Here is a 27,268-nt window from a genome sequence, read left to right on the forward strand (position 1 = left end):
AAATTTAATTTTTTGAGCTTTTCTGGCCGCCCAAATATTGATCACATTGTCGTTCATATTTTTAGCTAAATCTTTTTTAACCAAAATAATCCAAAGATTAGTAAAGCAATCCTGAATCATGGTCGAACGGAGAGAGTGAAAGCGCTTTAGTTTATGTTTTCTTTAGTAGCAAGTTCAGTTTCGAATCCTAACAGTTCAGCTACAGCTACAACCCTTTGGAAAATTTTCAACCAATTGCCCTTAATTTTAGTTTATGATCTTCCAGCAGCTGTCTAATTATAGTAATGGCTTCATCTGAGCTGCTCACTAATTAAATCCAGGTTTTCCATGTCATGTTTAAGAGTTGCTAAAGATTTGACGATTCCAAAGAATACTTTGATCTCAATGGCTGATTTAACTGCGTGCGCACCAGCCAAGTTCAGAATGTGAGCGCTACAGGGAACGTACAACAAGCACTTGACATATTGGATCCACTATTGCGTCCCTGACCGCAACAGTTTCGAATACTTACACCTAGCCTTTAGTGATAAGCTTGGCTAAATCAACTCCGTTCTTATTTCGAAAGCTTTAATACACAAGAATTTTTCTTTGATTTGCCAACAATTCCTTTATCTTACATAGAGAAGAAAACGGATAACTTCGATAGCTGCACCTCGAATGACACTACCATATTCTCTGATGAACTCATTTTGAAAAGACTGAGAGAGATAATCAGCACTCATTCTGAAGCCCTTTTATTGATGGTGTCTTACATCTTGCAATTAGAGTGCAATGACGGGGTTGTAGTGACCAATTAGCTCCATAACGACAAGAAGTTTTCCATTTCCTATCTCATTCACGTTGTTTTACCTGCAAATATAATTTTATACAATACTTACAATTATTTTAACAATTGTATAATAATTAAAATTGATATTGAGAAAACTTTAAAATTTGTAACCTACAAAATCTAAATTCCTAGAAGCCAAGAACAAAATTGCATTCAAAATTCCACGAAGAATTATTATCTATTTAGCTGTCTTAAAATTAATTCGCTTTAGGAGCTCTGAATCTATACCAGTGGAGCTGGTAAGACAAAAGTATGCCTTTTTAAAATCCGTCTAGAACTTCTGGTGCAATGGTTTGGATTAATTCTGCTTCACGCAATATATGAGTTTTTTACATCGATTTCTAGCTCAATCGTTCCTACAAAGAAGGTACAAATCTCCGTTTTTGAATACTGCTTTCGTACCCAAAAAAGATCAAGAGAAACAGTATGGAGCCTTAGTGCTTGAGCTTAAAACCATAAAATCTCTTTCTAATTTTTACTTATTATTTACTTATTTATTTATTATTTATTATTTATACTTATTTTAACTTTTTCTAATTTTTACTTTACAAAGATTGATAAAATACATTCCAGAAAAGATTTTCTTCTTAGAATCACGGGGATAATCCCTTTAAAATGATTACATCTTGATTTTTTTGACTTCAAACAACTGGACACAAAATGGAGTCAACATTAACTATTAACAAGTCAGGTTGAGCATCACATTCTCTCTTGTTGGATAAAGTTTCTCCTTCTGACTCTGATCAGCCACTTTGAAATTCATCTAGCTCAGCTTCAGGTAAATTTTTTGAGGTCCCCACTGATCCACAGTCCTTAAATCACAAATATTCAGTGCAGCAGTTAATCTTGAAAGAGGAGGAAAGCTCATTGGTATCTCTTAGCCCTCACAGACTAACAAGGAGCCATGGTCATTATTATAGAGATCTTTAAGGAAAAACAGTAATAACAACAAAGATTATAATACCAGAGGTTGTTAGAAGAAAAAAAAATGATACAAAAAACAGTTAACTTACTGGAAGGATTAATTGAGTTTTCGGAGGAGATTTTTCTTTGGTCTGTGTTATGGTTATAAATCCCATATCTTTTAAAGTCTGTCCATTTGTTGCTTCTTCTGCTGCTTTTTTAGTAGCTTTGGAAGATTTTTTTGACCCATGTTTTAGAAACACAAAAAATATTTTGTAATTTGTAATTATTTATAAACAAAGGTCTAATATCAAAGGTTTCACATTTCTGCAATTATACAGATCGCAAATATACAGACAGATTATTAATATTTCCGCAATTATACATATAAAACAAAGGTTTCATATTTCCGCAATTATTCAGATCGGAATTTTTACTCAAAAAACAAAAGATTTTTTTTAATAGAATTTGATAAAAAAACATAAATTAGTGTTATAACATAATAATCTGTTGCGGTCAGGGATGTGATAGTGGATGTCCGGTGCTTGTTGTACGTTCCCTGTAGCGCTCACAGTCTGAATTTGGCTGGTGCGCACGCAGTTGAATCAGCCATTGAGATCAAAGTATTCTTTGGAATTGTCAAATTTGTGTACGTATTTTTTAGTGCAAGTCTTGCCTAATGGATGGTCCTTACTGAAGCGACAGAAATTTTACTTTCTTTAACAATATGAAGCTCTCCTACCGACGCGAATAAACCACTTTTCAAAAGACCGAGAAAACCAATACACCACGGCTGTTTATATTACTACCTCAAGATTATGTTTGTTTTCTTCATTGACCGATGCAATTTAAAATGTACGGAATTTAATGTTATGAAAAGTACAATAAAATTTGTTAACAAATTTGATAGCAAAAATGCCCTAGACTTGTCATCAATTGAAAAGTAGAAAGTACAGAGAAAATGGCCTGATCTGAAGCCGATTGATGATGATCTGAAGTACCTAGGAAAAAAGACTTAACGTTTATTATCACATCAAGTTTATGTTAGAAAATTTGTTTAAATTTCAAAAAATTGTTAGAGTTATGTTAGAAAAAAAATGCGTATGAAAATCCGTTCAGAATACGCACTGAATTTCTGTAGTGCAAGTAAGACGTTTATTTGTTTTCTTAAAAATAAAAAAGATCACAGCAGTTTTTCTAAGTAAAAAAGTGGTGTAAACGCAGCTGTGGTGCAGTGGTTATAGTTCTAGCTCAGAGCTATTTGTGGTTTGACGCCATTTCTAGTCTATTAGGCAACATTGGTAAGGAAGGAGGCGTAGTTTTCCTGATTAAGTGCTCTTACGCGGCACCCTATGATAAGACCCTAAGATAGGTTTTCTCGGAGCACATTAATAACTAAAAAAAAACTATGCATCGCTTTATCTGGTGATACATTAATTAAAGTTAGCATATCGAGTCATTTCCTGTTAATTATGTGCTCTACTACAATAAAGATGCACCATATAATTTAGATGAAAAACTCTAACCAAAACTTATGCACACGTTATTCGAACAAAAATATCCAGATCATATTTTAAATAAGTTTTACCTAAATTGCATCTAAGATCGTCTCTTAAATAAGCTTTTGTTTTAAACAAGTTATAATTTTAATTAGATAAGTTTTAATTTGGGTCAATTTGGTTTATTTAGAGGACTTGGGTCAATTTGGTTTATTTAGAGGACTTGGGTCAATTTGGTTTATTTAGAGGGTTTATTTGCATTCACTATCAGAATTCAGAATTATGCAATACATTGATTTAAAATCTCGACAACAAAAAAAACAATTACGTGATTTGTTACAAAAAAAAAAGATTTTTTTATGTTATGCATACTTTTGTACAAAAAAAAAAAAAAAAAAATGGCAAAACCTCATTTCGTCAAAGTATTTTGTACAAAAAAAAAGAAAACTAAATTGGTAAAACCTCATTTTGTCTAAATATTTTGAAGGAGTAAAAAAAGTGACTGTAAAAACAATTCGCGTTCTGTCCTTAATCAGGATAACGTCATAAAATATTTTGTTCTAACAACCTAACACAAACAAATCAATCCCCATGCACTTTATAAGTAAAAAATAATAATAACAATAATAATAAAGAGATTTTTCATTACAAAAAATTACAATTTTTTTTTATTTACCACCTATAAGCGCCACTTTATTGTTCAAAGGCCCTTTAAAAAACTTGTCAGACTTCATAAAATCGTGTATTTCTGGAATAGCCTAAAATCAACAGAATTTTAATTTCTTAAATAGTACAATATTTTATATCACCAAACAACATACAGTTTAACATAAAACATATAGTTCAATAATTAAAATTACTAAATAAATAGTATATAAAATACATACTTCAAATCTCTTTACAAATGCCTGTAATAAATAAAATTTACATGAGTTAGACCATAATTTCAATAACAATATCAATAAATATCTAAATATATTTTAATACCTCTAGTTTTGGAAAAGAGACTAATATATCTTCTTGGAAAACTTTGTGTATATCAAGAAGCTCGTAGAAAATGAAATCAACAAATGTTAACTAAAACATCAAACTTTAAAGATATATCACTTAAATATATTGTACATCAGAAATAAGGATACAACATTTAAAATTATTTTTGCATAAATCAGAATGATAATTGAAAACTTGAGATATTGAAAACCTTAGTTGAGTATGGTGAAATCTATGGTGAAAGCTCTTCCACAGCATCAATATAAAACGCAGTGCAATGGAAGAACCTTTCCTTATTTGTAAGATTTATATAATTTTTTCATTTGATTGATATTTATGATTATCAAGAATATAAACTTAAATGACAACTGAAAGAACTGGATGCGATAAAAGAAACTCAGAAAGCGGTTTAAAAAATATATAATGAAATTCTGTTAAGAGAATTGTGCAAACACAAGATAAAGTTTTTAACATGAACAATCCGCACAACTTAACTCTCAAAACTTACCTAAGTTAGTTTTAAAAAATGTCACCTAAAATTGTCATATTTGGGTACACAAATACATGGAAAATTTAAAAATATTTTGATACTTGTTTAAATTAAAGAAACAGTTTTTACAGAAATTGAAAACCAAACAATTTTTCAACCTACTCAACACCAAGTTGGAAACAGGTAAATATTTTAATACTGAGATCAATACAAAATATTACACAAGTTATAAACAATTAGTGATTTAAAAATAATCCTACCTTGTCACCTGCTAAGAACGGAAAGTCTCCTAAAAAATCTTCAAACAATTTAAGACGAGTTTGGACATTCATTTTGTAATCTTTTACTGCTTGCTAAAAACAATAGAAACATTTACTTCCTCAATAAACAAGAAACATTAAAAACCACGGTGTATCTAGGTTTCATTTATTTATTTTATAACTTCTAGCTTTTTGTGTTAATAAAAAGATTGAAATTAAATGTCAAACTTTATTTACATATTTTAAAGTTTTATTTTATTTACATATTTTAAGTATTTTAAAATACTAAAAATTTATTTAGTATTTATAACAGTTAAAAAAAGATTTGGAGTATAAAAGTACACGAGTATGGTGGTGGTCCACAAATGTATGGAAAAAAGTGTCAAGACTCCACTAGATATGTTTGGTAATTATGTAAAAGATTTAGGAACATTTAAAACTAGATTTAAGTATCACTACAAACATCAAACTTGTTAAATTACTTTTTTTACAATTTCCTTTGTTAATGATGCTCTTGACAAACAATATGTTTAATAAGTTAGCAAGTAGATGAGTAAATAAAGTGTATTTCATGTGTCAATAATATCATTAAAAAAAACCGTAGATAAGGACCGCTATACCAACTATTCTATTATCTTTGCGGGCACTTGGTAAGTTATTGGTTTCTGCATATTAGTTCCCTAACATTTTTATAGACAAAAAGTGATACAAACTAAAGTTTGCACTATAATTTTAAATGCACAAACGATCTTTTAATGTTTCGTACGCTTTTACAATAGCATTTTTATTGCTATTTTAGATTTTAATATGACAACTGGTACTAAGAGTTTTGGCAGCCATCTAGCTGTGGGGAAGGGCACCAGGTTCCTATCATTATCAAGATTATCAAAAAAAACGATAGGTAATGTTTTCCATTGCATTCTGTTCTATCATCAGAAAGAACACTACTAGTGAATTTAAGTATCCATCTCATCACTCATCGTAGCTTCTTTCTCCTAAGTCAATTACAACACATTAAATTAACTCAGGAAAATGAATACTCAAGAAGCTGTACAATCCAAATTAACTAATAAAGAAAAACTAAACAATATCACAAAAAAACTGTCAACTAAAAGAACAGTCAATCAAGAATGATATTCAGAATTTAAAATTTTAATTACTCTAAAAGATATGATGAAGATAATGATTAACGAGGAGGACAAATAAAAGGTTCACAGAAGTAACAATGTTGCCGCAATCATTACAATATCGGAACTATCTAATTGTTGCGCTTCCTGAGTTACTCGTTCAAGGGTAACAGTAACCTCCACAGCCTTTGCAAACATTAGTTCTTCAGGTTCCAGTAATAACCATTTGATTGTATCACTGTTGTTAAAACCTATGATAAATTGGTTGAGTAATCGGTCATCTTTATCGGTAAATCTGCATCCTTCAGCAGCTCTTGCAAATCGTTGTGAAAATTCCATCACACTTTCGTTACTTGCTTTTTTTCTTTTTCAAAGCGTAATATTAGTGCTGACATTAGTGGTTTAAAAAGCTTTATAATGTTTTCCTCGTTGTATAGGTAGGTAACTGAATCATCTTATATTATATATATATATAATATACGTAGGTAACAGAATCATCTTGAATTAAAAAATTTTCTTAAAAAAATTTTTTTTTAGGGGTAGTTCAAGAGCCTGAAACATCAGACAGGTTCCTATAATTATCAAAACAAAAGTTCTTCAAAAGTATATCCTGCTGGGTCTTAAAATAAGCAAAATTATATAAAAATTAAAAAAAAAATCATTATTTTATAAAAAACATAAATAAAATAAAGTTATAATAAAATTTTTATATATATATATCTATATATACATATAAATAAAGCAAACACATACATCCAAGTCTTCAGGTTTGGTTCGATAACAGAGAGTCACAAAACCCATTCTGAAATCCACTAACTAAAACAAAAGGCCTAAAAAATTTAGACTTAACATGATAAGATAAATAAAAAAGAATAATTTAATGAAAAACTTAAAACAAAAATATAAGATGCAATAAACTATAAAAGTAAAACTTACCTCGTTTACCATCATATCAATTCTATATTTTTCTTTCTCTGTGTTTCCATCTAATATAAAAAAATAGCAAATTATTTCTAATCACTTCAAAAATTAAAACAATCAAAAGTTACATATACATTTATATATATATATATATATATATATATATATATATATATATATATATATATATATATATATATATACACACACATATATTACAACAAATTTAGCCTCTACCTCCTGTTGCTAATACTAAAATAAAGATAAACAGGAACTTGAGTATATACATTAACTGATAGTCTATTGAAAAAAAATGCATTTTCACTAATTTTTTTACAATAAGTTTTTTATAATTTTTCATACATTTTTATAATTTTTTGAAATTTTCATTTTTTTTCTTCATATAATAGCTTGTGTTACGCTATTTCTGTAAACTAAATTAATAAATAAAGTAAGTAAATAAGTATTCCTGTGTTATGTATTAGTAAAATGTAAAGAAGAACACTGATGCAAAAATTAAAAAATCCTGGAACATTATCATTATCTTGTTGTTTTTGTCTGTTTTTATATGTGTTTTTTTTTTAATATTTGTTTTTGATATCATAAAGTTATAAAACAGCTTTGTTAGAAATGTAAGAAATGTAACAGAGCAAGAATTATAAACAGGGGAAGATAAATAATAACAAATATACTTTTTTGTTAAACTAAATAAATTCTTTTTCAATAATCTTTGTGTAACAGATACTTGTGGAACTCCTGATACAAGTATGATTAATAATAATTTCTTTCTTTTGTCCATTGGCCGGACAGCAAACGCTGTTAGGCCAGACGACAACGCCTCTGTGGAGCATAGTTGCTCCACAGAGACATTGTGATTTGCAATAACAAATTGCATTAATTTCAACAGCTCAGCACCACATGGTTTATCTGGCAGGTTACTAAAATAATTGACTCAAATATAGTTTGAACTTGTTGTGTAATTTAAGTTTTTTTCTTTTTGAGCGTTTTTTTCTTCTTATTTTGCTTTTTTTTCTTTCTTAAATTTTTTTTTTTCTTTGTGACTTTTTAAAAACTTAACAAAGTTAAAAAATTGGCAAACTTTATTTGCAACTAATATATAAGTAATATAATATTTGGTAACAACTTCAAAACTGCAACCCTATAATTGACCAGCATTATGGCATCAAGAGACAGATTTTCTGCAGCTATCGAACCAAACTTCCTCAAATTCTTACCAAGGACAAGAAACTCAATTTCGAATTGATATGCTGGACTGGATAAGGCAGCTGACCGTTCATGTCCTTGAACTCAGGGGAGAGATCAGCTCGCTGAAAGCCCAGGCAACAATAAACAAAGAGACGATTACAGCTCTAAAACAAAAAGAAATTGATCTTGAAAAAGAAATTACCATCCTGAAACAAGCGGAACCAACAAGCAGCGGAGTAACAAACTCAGTCACCTGCGGATATCGTAAAAGGGGGCACAAAAATAACAGACAAAGATAAAGCCATTGTTGTACAAGTCACTCGAGAACTGAACAAAAGAGAAAATATTGAACATAACATAATTATAACCGGAGTCAATGAATGTGATTTAGAAGATCAAGATGAAAGAAAAAAACAAGATAAGGAAAGCATCGAATCACTGATAGTTGCCCAAGGATTCAAAAAAGAAATTGTTAAAAGCACTCGGCACCAAACTCGCCAAGCCACTATCAATCATATTTAATGTATCATTGCGTTCAGCATGGCTAAATGCAAACATAACGCCGATATTTAAAAAAGGAAGCCCAACAGATCCCAAAAACTATAGACAATCAGCTTGACTTCAGTCCCATGCGAAATTGGAGAAAATAATAAGGAATGAACTTATCAACTACTTCACAAAAAACAACTTTTTTTGTACTGAACAACATGGTGTTGTCCCGAATAAATCATGTGGGATAAACCTTCTGGAAACTATGGACTTACCCACCAAAACAATGGCAAAAAATTACCACTAGATATTGTATTTCTCGACTTTTCATGTGCATTTGATTTAGTACAGCATACTAGCCTTATTGAAAAACTGAGCAAATATGGAAGAACAGGTCAATTGCTTGCATGGATTTGCTTATTTTTAACAAATTGATGACAGCGAGTTGTTCTAGGCAACACAACATCAGGATGGGCACCAGTGTTTAGCGGTGTTGTCCAAGGATCTGTGCTAGAACCAATTCTATTTGCCATCTTATTAACGACCTCCCAGACAACATTAACTCTTGCTGCAAAATGTTTGCAGCAAGAGTTAATGTTGACGACAACAAATTAATAGCAACAATCCAGCCAGAAAACGAAGAGCTTGACACTAAAAGCCTGCAAGATGACATCAACAGGATAAGTGATTGGTGCTGCACTTGGCAAATGCAACTAAATCTTAGTAAATTGAAAGTGATGCACATTGGACAAGCAAACAAATCAGCAACATACACTATGCTAGATCCACTATCAGACGCAAAAAGAGATCTAACAACGATGATAGAAATAGACCTTGGAGTCACAATAAGTCAAGATCTTAAGCCAGAAAAACAAGTCAATAAAGCCGCAATGATCGCAAATAAATTTCTTGAACTGTTAAAAAATATGTTTATATTGCAAGATCCAAGATTGCATATTCCAAATGTCAGACATTTGGAATATGCAGTATGCACTTGGTCACCATTGACAAAAAAGGACCAAAAAACACTTTAAAAAGTTCAGTGACGAGCCACCATGATTGGACACGCAGTAAGGCAACATAGCTATGAAGAAAGACTAATCAAACTCAACCTAACTAGTCGACAAAGGGGTATTTAATAGGATCTCCTTCCCAACCGATGTCGCAAAACTTGCCCAGAGGTGGGGTTTGAACCATGGATCTTACTTTTTGAGGAAAGTGCGCTACCACTGCGTCACGGCTAATTTAGTTACTTAAAAAAAGGAAAATTAGGCAGCATTTGTAGTCTTTTGTTACACACTCACTCAACTTTCAGTATTTTTATGACATTTCTACTTTTTTAATATATTATGTTTCTACTTTTTTTTAAACTGTATTGTTTCAAAGTTTGTGTTTGTTGGTCTGCTTTAAAAACAAACATAGACTTATGTAAGTACACAGTCTACATTATATTATTTAAATATTTATACCAGAGGTTGGCAATTTGCTGCTTGGAAGCCAAATTTGATGTCAAAATTTAAATGTTGAAATGCGGCTTTCCAGCTCCATGCACAAATACTATTGAAAACAAGATGTTAGTAGCTCTTTAAAAACTTTTATAAATTGTAAACTTTGGCTCTTCCGTCTTAATAGATTGCCAACCCCTAGTTTATACAAATATCAAGTGCAGTATTTTGTTATACTAGACTCTATTAGAAATAGTTTGCTTTCAATGTGAAATTGGATTAGATCTAGAGTTAAAGTAAGGGGGATTAACACATTCACAGATTGTGACTCTGCACTGTACATAAATTATAATAAACATTTAACGTTATCTAGGACTAAGGCTGTTGACATAGTACCCGTACATTGGTTACTATCTGGGTAGCATAATCAAACGCGACCGTTATCGATGCAAAATAAAATATATGTTTCACAATTTTCAGATAATTAATTATATATATTTTTTAAGTTTGCAATTATTAATCGTAATATAACAACTTATAAATATTGTTAAGAGACAGAAGATCTTAAAGATCTTGTCAAAAATTTCATTAGTTACGATTTCTTTATCATAGTAAGAATTTTGAAACATCGGGGAATATTCTCCACTTTCAAAGTTTTAATATTTCTCTTTATTCTTTTAAACTCCATAACTGGAACAATTTTTTTTTGTTATTGACATAATATCGACTTGTAGTTCTTCAATAGGTTGCATGCATTTAATTTTTTTATCTTCTATCATGCACTGGAAGAAGTTCAAACTAAAAGTGTTGCATATAACAATCACTTTTTGTAATTTTAAATGGATATATATATTTCAAAGAATGTTTCTAAGTTAAAAGTTGAACAAAGTTTTTTTTCCAAACATTTTACTTTTAATTACTTTTTCATGAAGTTGTTAACTACTACTATTACTACTATTAAAAAATTTTTTTTTCCTTAAGGAGGGGGACGATAATTAAATGTTGGTATAATTTTATATGGAGGGTTTTATAAAAGTTTGACAAGTTGTTGACAAAGGGGAGGGGGGAGAGGTAAAAATCGCCAGAAAATTGTTGATGGACAGCCCCTTATTTAATAATAAATTCATTGAATAAAAAACCATCTTAATCCAACAGTGCAAAGCAGTACTTTGATGATGTTGGGTGGGTGGTCATTCCTTTTTTAAAAACTTTGGAGATCACTCTGACTCAATCAAAATTCAAATCTATTTGAATTTTAATATGTACTAAAGTTAGCAAGATTTTTGAGTCTTTAATTAATAAACTGTAACTATCTAGAGTTTTACAAGTTTTTTTTTGACAATCAATATCTTGAGTGTTACAAATTATTTTTTCTCAACCAATTTTTCAATCAGGTTTTGATTCTATCACTCTATTGGTCCTGTAACAAAAAAAATTGTGAATTAGTTGGATTTGGTGAGGCAAGGACCATTGCTCTTGAGATTTTTTAACCAAATACATCGTGTTAAGTCTAATATGTCTTCTCCAAAAGCTCTTATCATATCAGTTTACTTACTGAAAATTATATATTTTAGTCTTGATAAAAAATCACTACTTGCTCATAATAGGTTAATCTTGAATCTCTTCTTTATGACATTTTAGCTTACTTTTCAGATTATTTTTCATAACCGCTCATGAAAACTGCAATACTACTTGTTAGTTTAAGTTATTTAAGTAAAGTATGAGGAAAATAATCTAAACATGAACGTTCACTAGATTAAGTTCTTTTTCCACTAACATTTATTCAGACATTAAATTTATTTAATGTCTAAATGACTTAACATATAAATTTTTTTAATAAAGAAAATATGCACTTACATTTTTCAGAAAGGAAAAAACCAATAATAATAATTAAAAATTTTCTGCTTTTAGTCCTTTAGTACTTTCCACTTTTCAGTAGTTTTTTATCCACTACTTTAGTTGTGCTACAATTATTTTGTTAAAAAAATAATCAAATCAATATAAAATGTAGTTTCTGCAACGATTTAAGTTAAAAATGTTACACAACTGTTAAGTATTCAATTTTAACCACACCTAAAGGATTTTCAAGCTTTAATCTTTGATAAATGAAAGTCCACATTTGAAGTTGAATTTTTATAAAATATTAAAGATACTAGTAAAGCAGCTATAACTTAAAAAGAAAAAGTTTCAAATTTCAAATTTTGAGCTAAAATTTTAATTTTATAGTTTTTAATCCAATTAAATAAAAAAAAGATATTATGTAAAATAATTTGAATTAAAAATGTAAAGTATTCTATTTGAATAACATTGTTTATTTAGACAAAATTCTATTCAACTAAAAAAAATAAGTAACCTCAACATATTTTTTAGCTTTTTTTTTTCTCTATAGTTTAATTGACAATTTAGATGAACTAATTACTAATAAATAATAATAAACACTTTATTTAAATGTTACATTCTTAAATTAATGCAGTTTATGGAAATGTGAATGTTAACTTTATAGATTATTGCACAAAATTTTTATTTACATGTAATACCTAATGAAACAACTAAAATTTAGCAAAATTTTAGTGTTTTTTAACTAATTTTTTATCAGAAAAAATAATCACAAAGTACTAAGTTGGCATTAGTAAACCCATATATTTTTAAACTCCTATAACATAGAGAAGTAAGATGCTATTTAACTATATTGTGCCAACTTAGCAATTTTAAACAAAAATGTAAAAGATTGACCCTACCCCTATAGTTTAAATTTTTGTAAAATATATTAAAAAACATTAATGCAAATAGTTTTACATTATTTTGTATATATTTTTATAGGGGGAAGATGTTTTCAGTAAAAGTGTATGTCTAGAAATTAAAAAAAGGATTAAGACCAATTTTTGACCAACACCTCCCTGCGCCCCCCCCCCGCCCCTAGCCCTCTTTTCTATTGAAGTTTTTTTTGACAAATTTTAATCTAGTTAGTACAACCGTTAATTAAAAAAAAATATTGCAGCAAATCTGTTTTAAAATGAACGATGAAACAAGAGTCAAAACTGAGGGCTTTGTAGTGTATATAGTAATAATATATTTTTACTTACCACGTAAACTTGTTTATATTTTAATTTATATTATTTTAATTTTAAATCATTTGGTGTAAAAAGTTATTAGATAATGAATCAACAAAAATATTTATATCTTCAGTTTAATAACAATGAAGCTCAAGGAATTTGATTTAATTGAAATTTTGATTGCTGAGGAAAATAAACAACCAAAAACTATTTCTGCAAATATAACAGGTTATGTACTGGTAATTGCTAAGGCACTTGGCTCCAAGAATGGATATTTTCACCAAAAACAATAGTTCAGAATAGCTGGCAAAGATCTGCATCTGAAGAAAAACAAACTTAAAAAAATGGGCTATGCTGGCATACAATTCAAGGCTGGTAGGGAAACCTTGCTTGAAGAGTATGTTAAAGAATAACTCTTTCAATAAGTTTCCAATAGAAACAATTTAAAAAGTTTGTGCTCTTGGTAGGCATTCATGTACAAACTAAAAATAAAACTTTTTTAACTGTTGGTTTTAATATATTGCCTAGTAGGAAATATCTCAGAAGAAAACAATCCGAAGCAACACCAATTATTATGAATTATCTTAAACTTTATTCTCATGTTTACTTCAGCTTATTTCAGGCTATTAAACTGACAATGCAAAGGATATTGAAGAACATTTTTTTAGATATAAACATTGAAAATATACTGATGAAAATAAAGTTTGGATTTGATGGTAGTGGAAGCCATGTAATATTTAATTAAAATATTTAATGTTAACACTAGCAATATCATACTGACAATGTTTTGTCCATTTTCACTTGAAACAGAAACAGGTTTGTTAATATGGTTGCAAAAGTCACTAAATGCCTTACTGAGTCACAAAGCACTGAGTCTTTTAATGGGAAAAGAATCAAAAGAAACACTTCAATCATTGTCCGTCTTTAATTCTGACATAGAAGAGTTTGAAAATAAAGCTTTCCTTATGTATAAAGAGGGAAAACAATTTAATGTAAAAGTGATAGTGCAGTCATATATGATGGGTATAAAAGCAGCGAATCTTTTTTTAGGAGTTAAAGGTGTATATTATGATCATGTGCACATGCTCAAAAGATCAGTGTTTGAATATTGAAAGAATTGAAAATGGTTTTGTAATCAATCGAGATACTATAACTATAAATGAAATATTTAACCAAATTAAACAAGACATTTCCTTACTTAAAAAAAACCTGAATTATATCACAAGGGTCAGACAAACCTTCAAACCAATTCCAACCTGAGATGTTAAGCCAATACAAGTAAATTGGCATCTTGTAATAGTGTTAATATTATTCTATATTATTAATATGTGAATATACTTGATATTAAAAATTATTACATTTAAAAATTACTGATATTTTTATAAGTTCTTCATGCTTCACTGGGTACATTTAACCATGAAAACTATTGTACACATGAAAGCTAGTGTTTTTGATTGGTCTGAGTCCCCTTTCAGAGCTTCAAATAGATTTCTGAAGCAAGCAGAGACTTTATTACAAACAGAGATATTAAAAAAAAAACAGGTATAAAATGGGACTACACTGATACAATTAAAAAAAGTGGAACGACAACAACAGGTTATAGCTAAAGAACTATTGCACAAAAAATCAACCAGGGATTTAATTATTGCAGAATTGCTTGTTTAATATCATGCAACATTTCAAAAGTTTGAATTGGTGCTCTCAGTAATTTTTTTGAGTATTTTCCTCAAAAAGAACAATTTATGTGGATCAATATAAAAACTATTGTACAGATTTTTATTTATTCCTATTTAACGAGTTTCCACCTGTTACAAAAATAAATCTACCCGAACCATGGGTTAGTATAATGCAATCACTTCACAAACTGATAGGTCATTCTTGGGAACTAATTTTGAATAATGAGGAAAGTGGTTTGGGAAACCTTTATGATTCAGGGTTAAAAAATAATAACAAAATATTAAGATTGATACATACTAGACTCTCAAGAAAAAACTCCTAAATTGTCAATTTAACAGACACCATTAACTGAATGTGGATATCATATTATATAATATGATATTCAAATATATATATATATAATCAAATAACCAAACATATAATAATCAAATTTTTTTCGACAAGAGATACAAGTCAAAATCATTCTGCAAATTTTGGTATGAATGAGGACAATCTGATAGATATTCTCATAAACAAAATATCTCTAATAAAAATAAATTTTCATCTGAAGATGAAAAATATTTTAAAATGTTAAAATATGAATAAATTACGAATTTCAGTACTTCTTTTGATAATTTTTATTGTTTTTGCCATTGATGTACCTATATTATCTTTGTATTATAAAATATACATACATATTTATAAACATACGTATTTTTGTTATAACCTATAAGATCGCAAATTTTATGAAATTAAATTTTTTGTTCTTTTAAATTATGACCTAAATATCCTGCAGCTTCTCCGTTCATCCTGCACTTTCCGTTCAAAAGTTATGAACCGATGTCCGTGAAAACAGGTGTTTGGCCCACTGTGCCCAGGTCACAGTCACAAATGCCTGCCTTCCCTATCCCCTCTATCAGAGCATGAAATTTTTTATGACAATTCCTATTAGAAAAGTGTCAGACTTTATTAAATATTTTTCTGTATAATAAAAAAATAAACAGACAAAATTGTTTACCCATATTATTCTTTCTAGCAATATATTGAATGATCTAATTTTAAAAAATAAAGACCATATTAAAATAATAAATGAGTGGCATCAATGATTTACAAATAGAAATCATCCACATAAACAAAAAAAAATACATATATGTAGAAGGAAAAAGATTTTAAAGGATGTTAAAAAGTGAAAGTAAATCATAATAAAACAAATTATAATAATTAAACACACTTATTGTATGTTTCTTGATTTAATTTACTTATATACATTATTTACTTATAATTACAAATAGTAATTATAAGTAAAATAATAACATTAAAAGAAATTAGTGGTTAAAAATAAGAATTCAATTAAAAGCAACATTACTGTTTTAAATTTAAAAAATTAAATTAAATTGATTGAAAAAAAAAAAGGATACGGTATACTTGAAAAAAACATGCTAACAAAATAAATTGATAGAAAAATGAAATTTACTTTAAACTTAATTTGAAATAATTAGAAAAATAAAAAAACAAGAAAGCAAAAAATAAATCAAATTAATTAAAAAAACATTTATTAAATATATTACAGCATTGCTCTGTGTTAACTTGACATCTCCATCAACAAAATAAGGAAGCTAAAAAATAATTATTAAATTCATATATATATATATATATATATATATATATATATATATATATATATATATATATATATATATATATATATATATATATATATATATATATATATATATATATATATATATACAAATATATATAAATATATATAAATTAGGGTCAGCATTTTATGATAACCCCTTTGTGTTAAAATTTTTTTGCCAACCTGATGTTGGCAAAAAAATTTTAACAGTTTAAAATTTTTCTCTAACATTTTAAAATTTTCTTGCCAACCTCATTTTTCTTAATTCTAAGGGCTGTGAATATATATATATATATATATATATATATATATATATATATATATATATATATATATATACATACAATGTAAAAAGTACTTTATAATAAAGCAATTTTTAATTGTCACCTAAATGCTAAAACCATTACATTAATTGTAAAAGTACAGTAAATTTTTTAGAAAACCACAAAAAGATAACTTTAATTTAAATTTTGTGACAAATAGTGCTTGTTATTGACCCTTTTTTTTAACTGCAAGAGCTGCTATGGATTCTGGTAAATGTTTTTTAAAGGGCATTACAAATGTAACTAAATCATAAACTTTTATGGTTTAATAAAAAACCTCTCTGAGATTAAGCCTTATGTTGATATTTTTAAGTCTTTATTTTAGTATTAGTATTCCTTCAAATCATTTCAACTAAGCAACAACAAAATTTAATGTTAACCTTTAAATAAAATTAACACTACTATTTCAATTTTTATCAAAATAAAAGAAGCACTCAAATAAGTTTTAAAAAAACCAAAAAAAATTTAATTAAAAAATAATATAAATAAATAATAATAATAATATAAGATATTATAAGAAAAAAGATTTTAACTCTTACATTTGGAAAGTCCAATCCAAGGGTATACTTCACACTTAACCATGAGGTCCTGTCATATTCTGGGGCTTAAAAATAAATAGAAAAAATATTATATATATATATATATATATATATATATATATATATATATAAATATATATATATATATATATATATAAATATATATATATACATACACACACTTTCAGAGCATGAAATTTGCCCAGTAATCTATAGAGTATAATAAATTTTTAAACATTTCTTTATAAAAAATGTATTCAGGAGTCGCTATTGCAAAAAAAATATATAGTTTTTCGAATATTAAATTAAAAAATTAATTTTAATCAGTTTTTTTTATAAATTTCTGGAGAGTTTATAAAAAGTGATTATTATATTTATAAAATTTCTTTTTCTATTAATATTAGGGACTTATCTGATGTTTAAGGATCTTGACCTACCTTTTAAAATAACTTTTATAACGAAATATTTGAAACTTGGAGTTATTTTATTATATAGGTCAAAGCAGATATTTCTAAAAAATCTTGCTTTAGAAGCCATTCTAATCAAGGTTGGCATTAAAAATCTACCCAATAGAACCCCCCTTAAAAAACCCAATAAAAGCCGGGCAATCTGGTCTGTTTTATTGGTTTTTTTTAAAGATATTTTTTAATCGTATGAACTATAATAACCAACATTTCTGAAAACATAAACATATTATAGTAGTTAGCTATAAAGGAAAAAGTTTTAATTCAAACAATATTTTTAAGAAATAGTTTTTTCCCAATGATATTTCCGGAAACCAAATAAATTAAAAGATTCATTCAACAAGATTTTATAAAGGTGTATTTATCTTTGATAAAAATTATTACATTTATGACACACTTTTTTCAAAACCAACTATTTTTGATACTGCCTATATATTTATACAAGCTTTTTTGCCGTTTTTACTTCTCACATATTTTATTTCTATCTTTTGACCAGATAAAACCAAATTATAAAAATATTCTTTCAACAGATCTAGAATTAAATTTGCAAAATCCTGCAGGCAATTTTTTCTGAACTGATTTCTTGTTTCTTGGGTTAATAATAAGCCACTAGTCACTGCACAATATTGTTGATATAATTTAATCGCTTAACATCCTAGTATAAAACCCATCACAGTCCTTTAATTTAAGCAAAATCAACTAAGGTACAAAATCAGAATAATGATTGTAAAGTCATTTTCTGCCTTGTCTTTATTTATAATCGTTCGATTTTTACCTTTGAAAAAAAAAAAAAATATTTTTATTATTATTTAATCCTATTTTTAATTATTATTTTTCCTTTAGGTCTATAAAGACAAATTTTGTAATGAAAACTTCAATTTAAAAAAAGTTAAAGACTTGATTCTAAAACAACACCAACTTTTTTGAGTTGGATTTGAAGACTATTAGCTTTTCTATATATTGCTAGATTTTCGAAAATATTGAATTGATACTGTGTATAATGACATCAGCTGTTGCTTCTTACAAAGTTTTAGGAAACTTATAAAACTAACAGATGCCAAAGAACAAGTTTCAACTTGAGACGACGGTCCGGCTATCAGAGCAGATTTACTAATATTTGAATCATTATTTGGAAATATATAATTACAATTTTGTTCAAATATTTTTACAGATTGAGATTGTCACTTTTTTTATCTTTTATGTTATTCATCCCAAGGCTGAGGAAGCTACTACAATCAAAGTTTTATGCAAATAAAGACAAATGCAACAAATTAAACATTTTTACAGATAGCTTTAACTCCTATTTATTAGGATAAAATATTGAAAAATAATATAACCAAGAAATATTACATTCCAGAGAAAATGTTATCTAGATAGTTTAAAGAAAAACTATTTGTTCAGTCAATATTTTGAAAAAACATCTACAAAAAGAGACAGGATGCAAATCTTCTTGCATGATGATTGGACAAAGCATGTAATGAGTAGCTTTTAAATGCCAGACAACAAAACATTCTGAACCATTTCAAAGCATTGAATTTTGTTTAGTTTAATACAATATCAAGTATTCTATTATTTATTCATTGATACTTACATTTTTTCAGAAAGTTTTTTACTTAAATATATATAAATTTATTTTTACAAAAACAATAATATGCATAAAACTCTCAATCTCATTTCATAGCCCAAATTTAATCATTCATTAATCAATTTACTTTGTTTAAAAAATTTATTTAAAGTTCAGTTAAAAAGTTGAAGCAAAAGGGTTCTTTATGCAACCCAACTGCATCATTACCTCGCAATGCATATCGAACAAATAAAACTCTAAAATAAATAAAATTGCTTTTCTTCTTTTGGTTAAAGAGAAGGTTAAGTTGTCACCATTCAATTATTGAAGTATAGAGTAATGACAAATTAAGAAATTGTTCAAGATATAATTGGGGTAGTTAAGGAGATAAAAAAAAAAAAGAATAAGGAAATAATGATGAAACAATGAAAAAAACAAAAAAAAAAACAACTGAAGAAATTCCTTATTCTATTGATACCTTTTCAGTTAATTCTTCAAGTCATTTTTTCTATGTTTACACAGACAGGTGAAATTGGAAGATCAACTTTAAATGCCTCAAAGCTGTTTGAAAAGAGTTCCACGAGTCAATGAAACAAGCATCAAATTTAGACTTGTATATAGCATATATAATATACAAAACTATATTTAACATATAATTTTTTAGTTCTATATTTATATATATATAACATTTATATATTGAAGAACATTTTTTTAGACTTAAAATCTCCATTTCAAGTCGAATACTTTCAGTGTGTGTGTGTATGTGTGTGTGTGTGTATATATATATATATATATATATATATATATATATATATATATATATATATATATATATATATATATATATATATATATATATATATATATATATATATATATATATATATATATATATATATGGGCAATTTCATTTTTAATTTAGGTTACACGCACAACTACTTTATCAAATATTTGCCTATTTAAACTGTAAATTAAACTTTTTGATATTTTGTATGAAAGCTGTTAGAGGGCGAACTTTTTAATGAAAATGCCACCTAACCTACATGGTTACATGGAAAACAAAATAAAAAAATTGCTTAACCTTTCAGGTCAGATTTCTGCGAACCAGTAAAGCGATTTGCATTAGAAACTTTCACAAGATGTTGAGAATTCTGACCGGCTAAGGAAAATAAACTTGTTTTTCTAATACTATATATTTAACTTACATTACATCACTTATGTTACTAAGTGATTATCATCGTGGATTTATATATATTATTAAGAGTTAGAGTTACGTAACAAAAGAATTGCAAAAGTATTGAACTCATTCATTAAAAATAATTAACAAAGCAAATTTTTAAAAACTGGTGGCAATTTTTCTGAGTGATTTTTCATAACATTTAGAAAAGTTATCAAATCAAAAACAGTTTTCTCTGCAAGACCAAGAGCCAATTTAAAAAATTATTTTACTAATATAATTTTACTAATACTTATTTGAGTCATTTAAATAAGAATTGGTTTGTTGATGTTTTTACTTTTATGCATATTGTCTTATTTCCATTAGGTTGAATTTTTAAAATGCTGCAAAGTATTTACATGCAAACCTTATAAAATATTTTTGACGTAAAAACTGCTATCACAGTTTAGGAGGGAGAGGGGTTCAGATACATGTGATTGTTTATGACAGGAGAGAAGGGGTTAAACATTGACAAATATAGGGTAACATGCTTTCTGGATGATCCCCCTTAATTGCATTTACAAACGATTTGTTTTACTAAAACAAAAATAAAAGAGATTCTGATCTTTTTATATTAGGAAAATAGAAAATAAATCTTTTTTTTTTTTTAATATCTAATTAAAAATATTTATATAAACCGTTTTTTTACTTATCTATGTATATTTTTATGTCAACCAAAATAAGAATACATAAATAAAAAAACAATATAAATAATTAATTCTCCTATTATAAAAAGTTTTACTTAGAACCTTATCAAATTAACATGTTGGTTTGACGTTGCATTGCAACGCGACGAAATAAGAATTACTTAATAACGTAACTCATTTTGTAAACGAAAAAGTACCAGAACTTAAGTAAATGCTTGTAGTTTTAACTTACATTACACAAATTGAAAATAAAAATGTGCTTTAACTAAGCATCGTTACGCAAAATTTTAAATATAAAAACGTAAGATTTAATATTCTTTCCCATATATTATTAAAAAATCTAACTAAATAGTTTCTAACTAAATTTTGGAAAAAACAAAACTTCATCATGTTTTTGTTAACTTACGTTACATGAAAATTGCTAAAGTTCTTTTGTTAATTTCTTGAAATATATATTTTATAAAGTATAAAATCTGACCAACAACAGTTTGATCATGTTAGCTCCATTTTCATGCTAAATTAATTCCATATATGCGAATAAATTCATGGTTAAAACAACATTTTACAATTATACTTTTTTAATCATGTGACAATTAGAAAAACCATAACTTTCGGAAGCATAAAAATGACTTAAATAGATTAATTTTAGTACTAAAGGAATATTTTAAATAAACTTTCATGTGTCTGCATCAATATTCATTTGCTAAAAATTGACAAAAAAAAAGAACAAAATTTGACTACTTTTTCATTTTCCGCCATGGAATTGCCCATATATATATTTATCTATATGTATATATATTTTTTTTTTTAGAAAAGCATAGACTACATTTCATCAAGCTTTTTCCTTTTAGAAAGCATAGACTACATTTCATCAAGCTTAGATGTTGGTATTCCAGTTGATGTAATTTTGTTAGATTTTGCTAAAGCCTTTGACACCGTTCCACACAAAAGACTGTTAGCCAAACTAAAAGCATACGGCTTTGATGGTCTGATACTTAAATGGATCAAAGCCTTTTTAGAAAACAGAAGACAAAGAGTTGTTCAAGGTGAAATCATTTCTGACTGGGTTAATATTTTTAGTGGTGTACCGCAAGGGTCTGTAATTGCAGCACTTTTATTTGCTTTATACATTAATGATCTTCCAAAAAAATTGCATAATGTAACCAAACTATATGCCGATGATACAAAAGTGCTTTCTCAGTTATCTTCAGAACAATGCGCTACTAATCTTCAAAATGATCTAGATATTGTCTACAAATGGTCTCAAACTTGGCTTCTTTTATTTAACATACCAAAATGTGTAGTTATGCATTATGGTTATAATAACAAAAAATATTTATATAATTTAAACAGTATTCAACTGAAAGAGTCAGATACAGAAAGAGATCTTGGAGTGCTTTTTAATGCAAATTTATAATGGAAAAATCAAGTGATGAATGCTTCTAACAAAGCAAATCAAATGCTTGGTCGTATCAAAAAGTCATTTGCCTGTTTCGATTATAAATTACTTCGTTTGCTTTATGTTACTTTTATTCGCCCATTACTAGAGTTTGCAGTTCCGGTATGGTCTCCATATTATAAATCTGATTGTGACTATATCGAAAAAATCCAGCACAAAGCTACTAAACTAGTATCATCAATCAGAAATCTTTCCTATACAAAAAGACTTGAAAAATTAAACCTAACTACTCTAGTGGAAAGGAGACAAAGAGGAGATCTAATACAAATGTATAAAATTATGAATAATATTGACATATTAGAAAAATGCAATCGTTTTCCAATAGTTAATAATCATACAAGAGGTCACTGCTTTAAATATTTCAAGGAAATGACAAAACATAAGCACAGAGAAAACTTCTTTTTTAATCGAGTAGCGAATGTATGGAACTCTCTGCCAGAAGAAGTTGTTAAATCGCCTTCAGTCAACAGCTTTAAAGCAGCAATTGATTGCTGGATGAACAGCAATCGATCAATTCGGCTGTCAAAGTGTGCCTGATAACACACTCACTGGCTCTGCCAGTTACAGCGTTTCCTACTAACTAACTAACTAACTAACATATATATCTATATCTATCTATCTATCTATATATATATATATATATATATATCTATATATATATATATATATATATATATATATATATATATATATATATATATATATATATATATATATATATATATCTATATATATATATATATATATATATATATATATATATATATATATATATATATATATATATATATATATATATCTATATATATATATATATATATGTTTATATATATATATCTATCTATCTATCTATCTATCTATATATATATATATATATATATATATATATATATATATATATATATATATATATATATATATATATATATATATATATATATATATATATATATATATATATATATATATATATATATATATATGTTTATATATATATATATATATATATATATATATATATATATATATATAAACATGTGTAGAATACTTTTTAAAGTTGTTTAAATATATATATATATATATATATATATATATATATATATATATATATATATATATACATACACACACACACAGTGTGTTTCATAATTTACAATTACTTTCAGGAATCTATATTCCTAAATTCATATTCATAAATTGGTGCATTTATTTATGCCTTAATTTGGGCAATATTTTTTTAATAATTTACTTATTCAAAATTAATATTTCAAATATTAATTTTGAATATTTCATTATTCAAAATATTTTTAATTAATTTATTTATTTATTTATTTTTCTTTTATTCAATTATTTCGAGATGGCTGATCAGAGCAAATATACGATTGCATATCGTGTTTTGGCCTCTGTATGGTATTATGAGAGCGACAAGTCTGTTTCAGCCATAAGAGCAGTGAAGGCCAAATTACATGACTGTGAACCACCTCGTGCAGAATATATTCAATTGTGGTCAGAAAAATTATTCCAAACTGGATCCATTCTTGACAAACATCATCCATACAATATTCTTTATCAAACTATTACTTTCATTATTTTATTCTCCAGTCAAAGATCAGAGGAGCTTGACATGTCCCAAACGATTTATAATATATATATATATATATATATCAAATCAATATATTTTCACTTTAATAATAACTGTATATATATACAATCAGGCGGGACATTTACAAACAGTTATAAACTGATGATGTGTAAAGACCTATGATAATATAAATTATAGCATAATAATAATAATAAAAATAGTAATAATAATATTAAATACAGTAATATAAAACAGTACAATCTATATATATTTTTACTACTATAATCAAAATAAAACATTTGTAGCAAATGGTGATATCATTAAAAATAATGCAAAATAAAAAGTATAAAAATCATAATAATATCAACAAAAAAATATAACAGATAAAAAGGAGGGGAAAAAATGGAGAGAAGTTTAATGACTTGGAAAGAAACTTTAGAGCCAAATAAACTCTACATGATGGTAAAGATGAGGGTGTTGGATGGAGACTAAATGAATAGTTACATATTTTTTAAGTTTTATTTTTAGAGTTTTATATTCTTATTTTATGAGTTTTATATTTTTATTTATGAGTTTTATACTTTCATTTTATTAAAAATTTAGTTATAGAGAATAAATAAAAGGGGCGATTGCATAAATGGTAGTTCAATGATTATTTTTATTGAGGATAAACTTTTTTACATGGGTTATTAAGGCATTTCTATTTGCTCGCATATTATTGTGAATAATGTCCCATACAAGTACAGTTTGATATAATTTTAGAAAGATTATATAGTATGTCAGAACCAAAACTGTTAGGTTGAAAATGAATTATTTTTAATGATTTATTCTGGTGATTTATAAAGTTTTTTTTTAATGGATGAACTTTGTCCCCATTTCTGACAACCATAGAGTAGATGGGAATTAAAAATAGCATGCCAAATATTCGCAAGGGTTTTGTAATTCACAAAATGTTTTATTTTGGTAAGCATTCCATTCGCTCGACTTTGTTTGATATGGATTTAATTTGTTGAATGAAAAAAAGATTTTCATCTAATAATATGCCTAGATATTTTACTTTATCTACTAATATTTAGTTTTTGACCACTAATACTAAAATTAAGTTTATTAGTAATTTTTTGCCTTGAGGTTTAAATATAACTAATTCAGTTTTTTTGACACTCAAAGGTATTTTGTTTGATTACAACCATTGAAGCAGTCATGCCAGGTCATAATTTAGGTACTTATTTAGCTTTTTTAAAGACTACTAGATCTACTATCAGGAGGTTGGTGTCATCAGCGAAATGATACACTTTTGAATACTTAACACATGTGTTTAGATCATTTATGTAGATAAGGAAAAGAAGGGGACCCAGAGTTGAACCCTGAGGAACGCTTATAGACATGAACTTAGTAGTGGATGAGATATTATTAATAGTAACACTTTGTGGGCGATAGTTTAGATATGACTTAAACCAGTTCAGAGCAATTCCCCTTACACCATTATGATATAGCTTTCATAATAGAATTTAATGGTTGACAGTATCAAATACTTTTTGCAAATCAACAAACACTCCACCACCAAACTGTTTTTGATCCAAAGCCTCGCGTATGGTTTCGGTTATAGCTATGAGTGCTTGGTTAGTATAGTGTTTTTTTCAGAATCAAAATTGCAGATAATATAAGCCACTTGATAGATTTAAAAAACTGAGTAAACTGTTGTACATAAGTTTTTCAATTAGTTTACCTATATTTGAGAGTAAGGATATAGGCCGATTGTTACAAGGATCTTGTTTACAGCCACTTTTAAAAATTGGAACAACTTCTGCAACTTTAATAATAAGGTAAAATCCCTGATTAAAAAGATTGATTAATTATAATACTTAAAAGGAAGCTCAATCCTTGAGATGCTAAGATCATTATTTTTGAAGGAATGCTATTGAGTCCAGTGCTTTTTTTTGGGATTCATGAGGGAGATATAGCCATTTATTTCTTGAGAAGTTACAGGGAATATAAAAAAAGAATCAGGATTTTGGTTTTTTAGATAGTGGCTGAAGTGAAATCTAGGAGGTATAATATCTTTAGCAAGATTATCTGCAATTGAAGAGAAGTTATCATTAAATGTGTCTGTAATTATTTACTCGTTAGCTAGAGTTTTATTATTAATATTTAAACTACCTATATTATTGCTGTTCTTTGATTTTGATAGAAATAATACTCCTTATTCCTTACCAGATGTTTTTAAGGTTATTTAAATTTTCATAGAAGTAGGTTGACAAATGTTTTTTTTTTTTGAGTACCGCAGTTGGTTTTATATATATATATATATATATATATATATATATATATATATATATATATATATATATATATATATATATATATATATATATACATATATATATATATATATATACATATATATATATATATATATATATATATATATATATATATATATATATATATATATATATATATATATATATGTATATATATATATATATGTATATTTATATGTATATTTATATGTATATTTATATGTATATGTATGTATTTATCCAAAGAAAATATTACCATCACCCAACTCGTACGTCTTGTCAACAAAATCAGTTTTAGTATACCCAAGAAGTAGTCGAATCGGCTGAGCGAGCTGACAAAAAAATAAACACATTAATACATCTTTCAGTAAAAGTTTTATTAATTCTAACAAATAACGTCCACGCTCTTATGACTTCTAATTACATTCTGCTAAAAAAAAATTGAAAAAACATCATCTCAATTTCACTATAAAATATTTTACAGATATACGGCATACTATACCCCTCTAATTTTCCAGTAACCAAGAATAGGAGTCATTATTTATTCGTTTATTTTGTTCTATGATACAAAAAAGGTTATATAAGAAACAAGTTTTAGGATCAATCTACTCAAACTTATATAATAACAAATGATAGTAATTCATAATTTAGCAAAAGCACTAAG

General features: G+C 27.0%; 1 protein-coding gene across 2 annotated transcripts; it reads right to left on the reverse strand.

Annotated features, from left to right (window-relative positions):
* Positions 1-3,849: 3,849 nt before the first annotated feature.
* Positions 3,850-27,268, reverse strand: LOC100215968 (glutathione S-transferase Mu 5). Of its 2 annotated transcripts, none has more exons than XM_065805441.1 (11): positions 27,107-27,268; positions 26,861-26,936; positions 17,373-17,437; positions 16,437-16,484; positions 15,887-15,920; positions 7,035-7,084; positions 6,852-6,914; positions 4,972-5,064; positions 4,219-4,308; positions 4,119-4,139; positions 3,850-3,989 (listed from the first exon to the last, which is right to left on the reverse strand). In XM_065805441.1, exons 1-11 carry the CDS (start codon positions 27,140-27,142, stop codon positions 3,900-3,902), a joined length of 666 nt encoding a protein of 221 aa, XP_065661513.1. In that variant the 5' UTR covers positions 27,143-27,268; the 3' UTR covers positions 3,850-3,899. The 2 variants fall into 2 exon arrangements, with proteins under 2 accessions (XP_065661513.1, XP_065661514.1); XM_065805442.1 differs by having other exon boundaries at positions 6,852-6,910; positions 7,031-7,084.

The sequence above is a fragment of the Hydra vulgaris genome, chromosome 09 (assembly GCF_038396675.1).
Source record: "Hydra vulgaris chromosome 09, alternate assembly HydraT2T_AEP".
Lineage (NCBI taxonomy): Eukaryota > Metazoa > Cnidaria > Hydrozoa > Anthoathecata > Hydridae > Hydra > Hydra vulgaris.

Excerpts from the sequence above, each read along its gene's own strand:
- LOC100215968 (XM_065805441.1), bottom strand. The coding sequence starts at position 27,142 with ATGACTCCTATTCTTGGTTACTGGAAAATTAGAGGG. Across the intron at positions 26,937-27,106 it reads GTTACTGGAAAATTAGAGGG|CTCGCTCAGCCGATTCGACT; the intron begins GTATAGTATGCC and ends TTTTTTTGTCAG. Across the intron at positions 4,309-4,971 it reads CGTTCTTAGCAGGTGACAAG|TTAACATTTGTTGATTTCAT; the intron begins GTAGGATTATTT and ends TTGATGTTTTAG.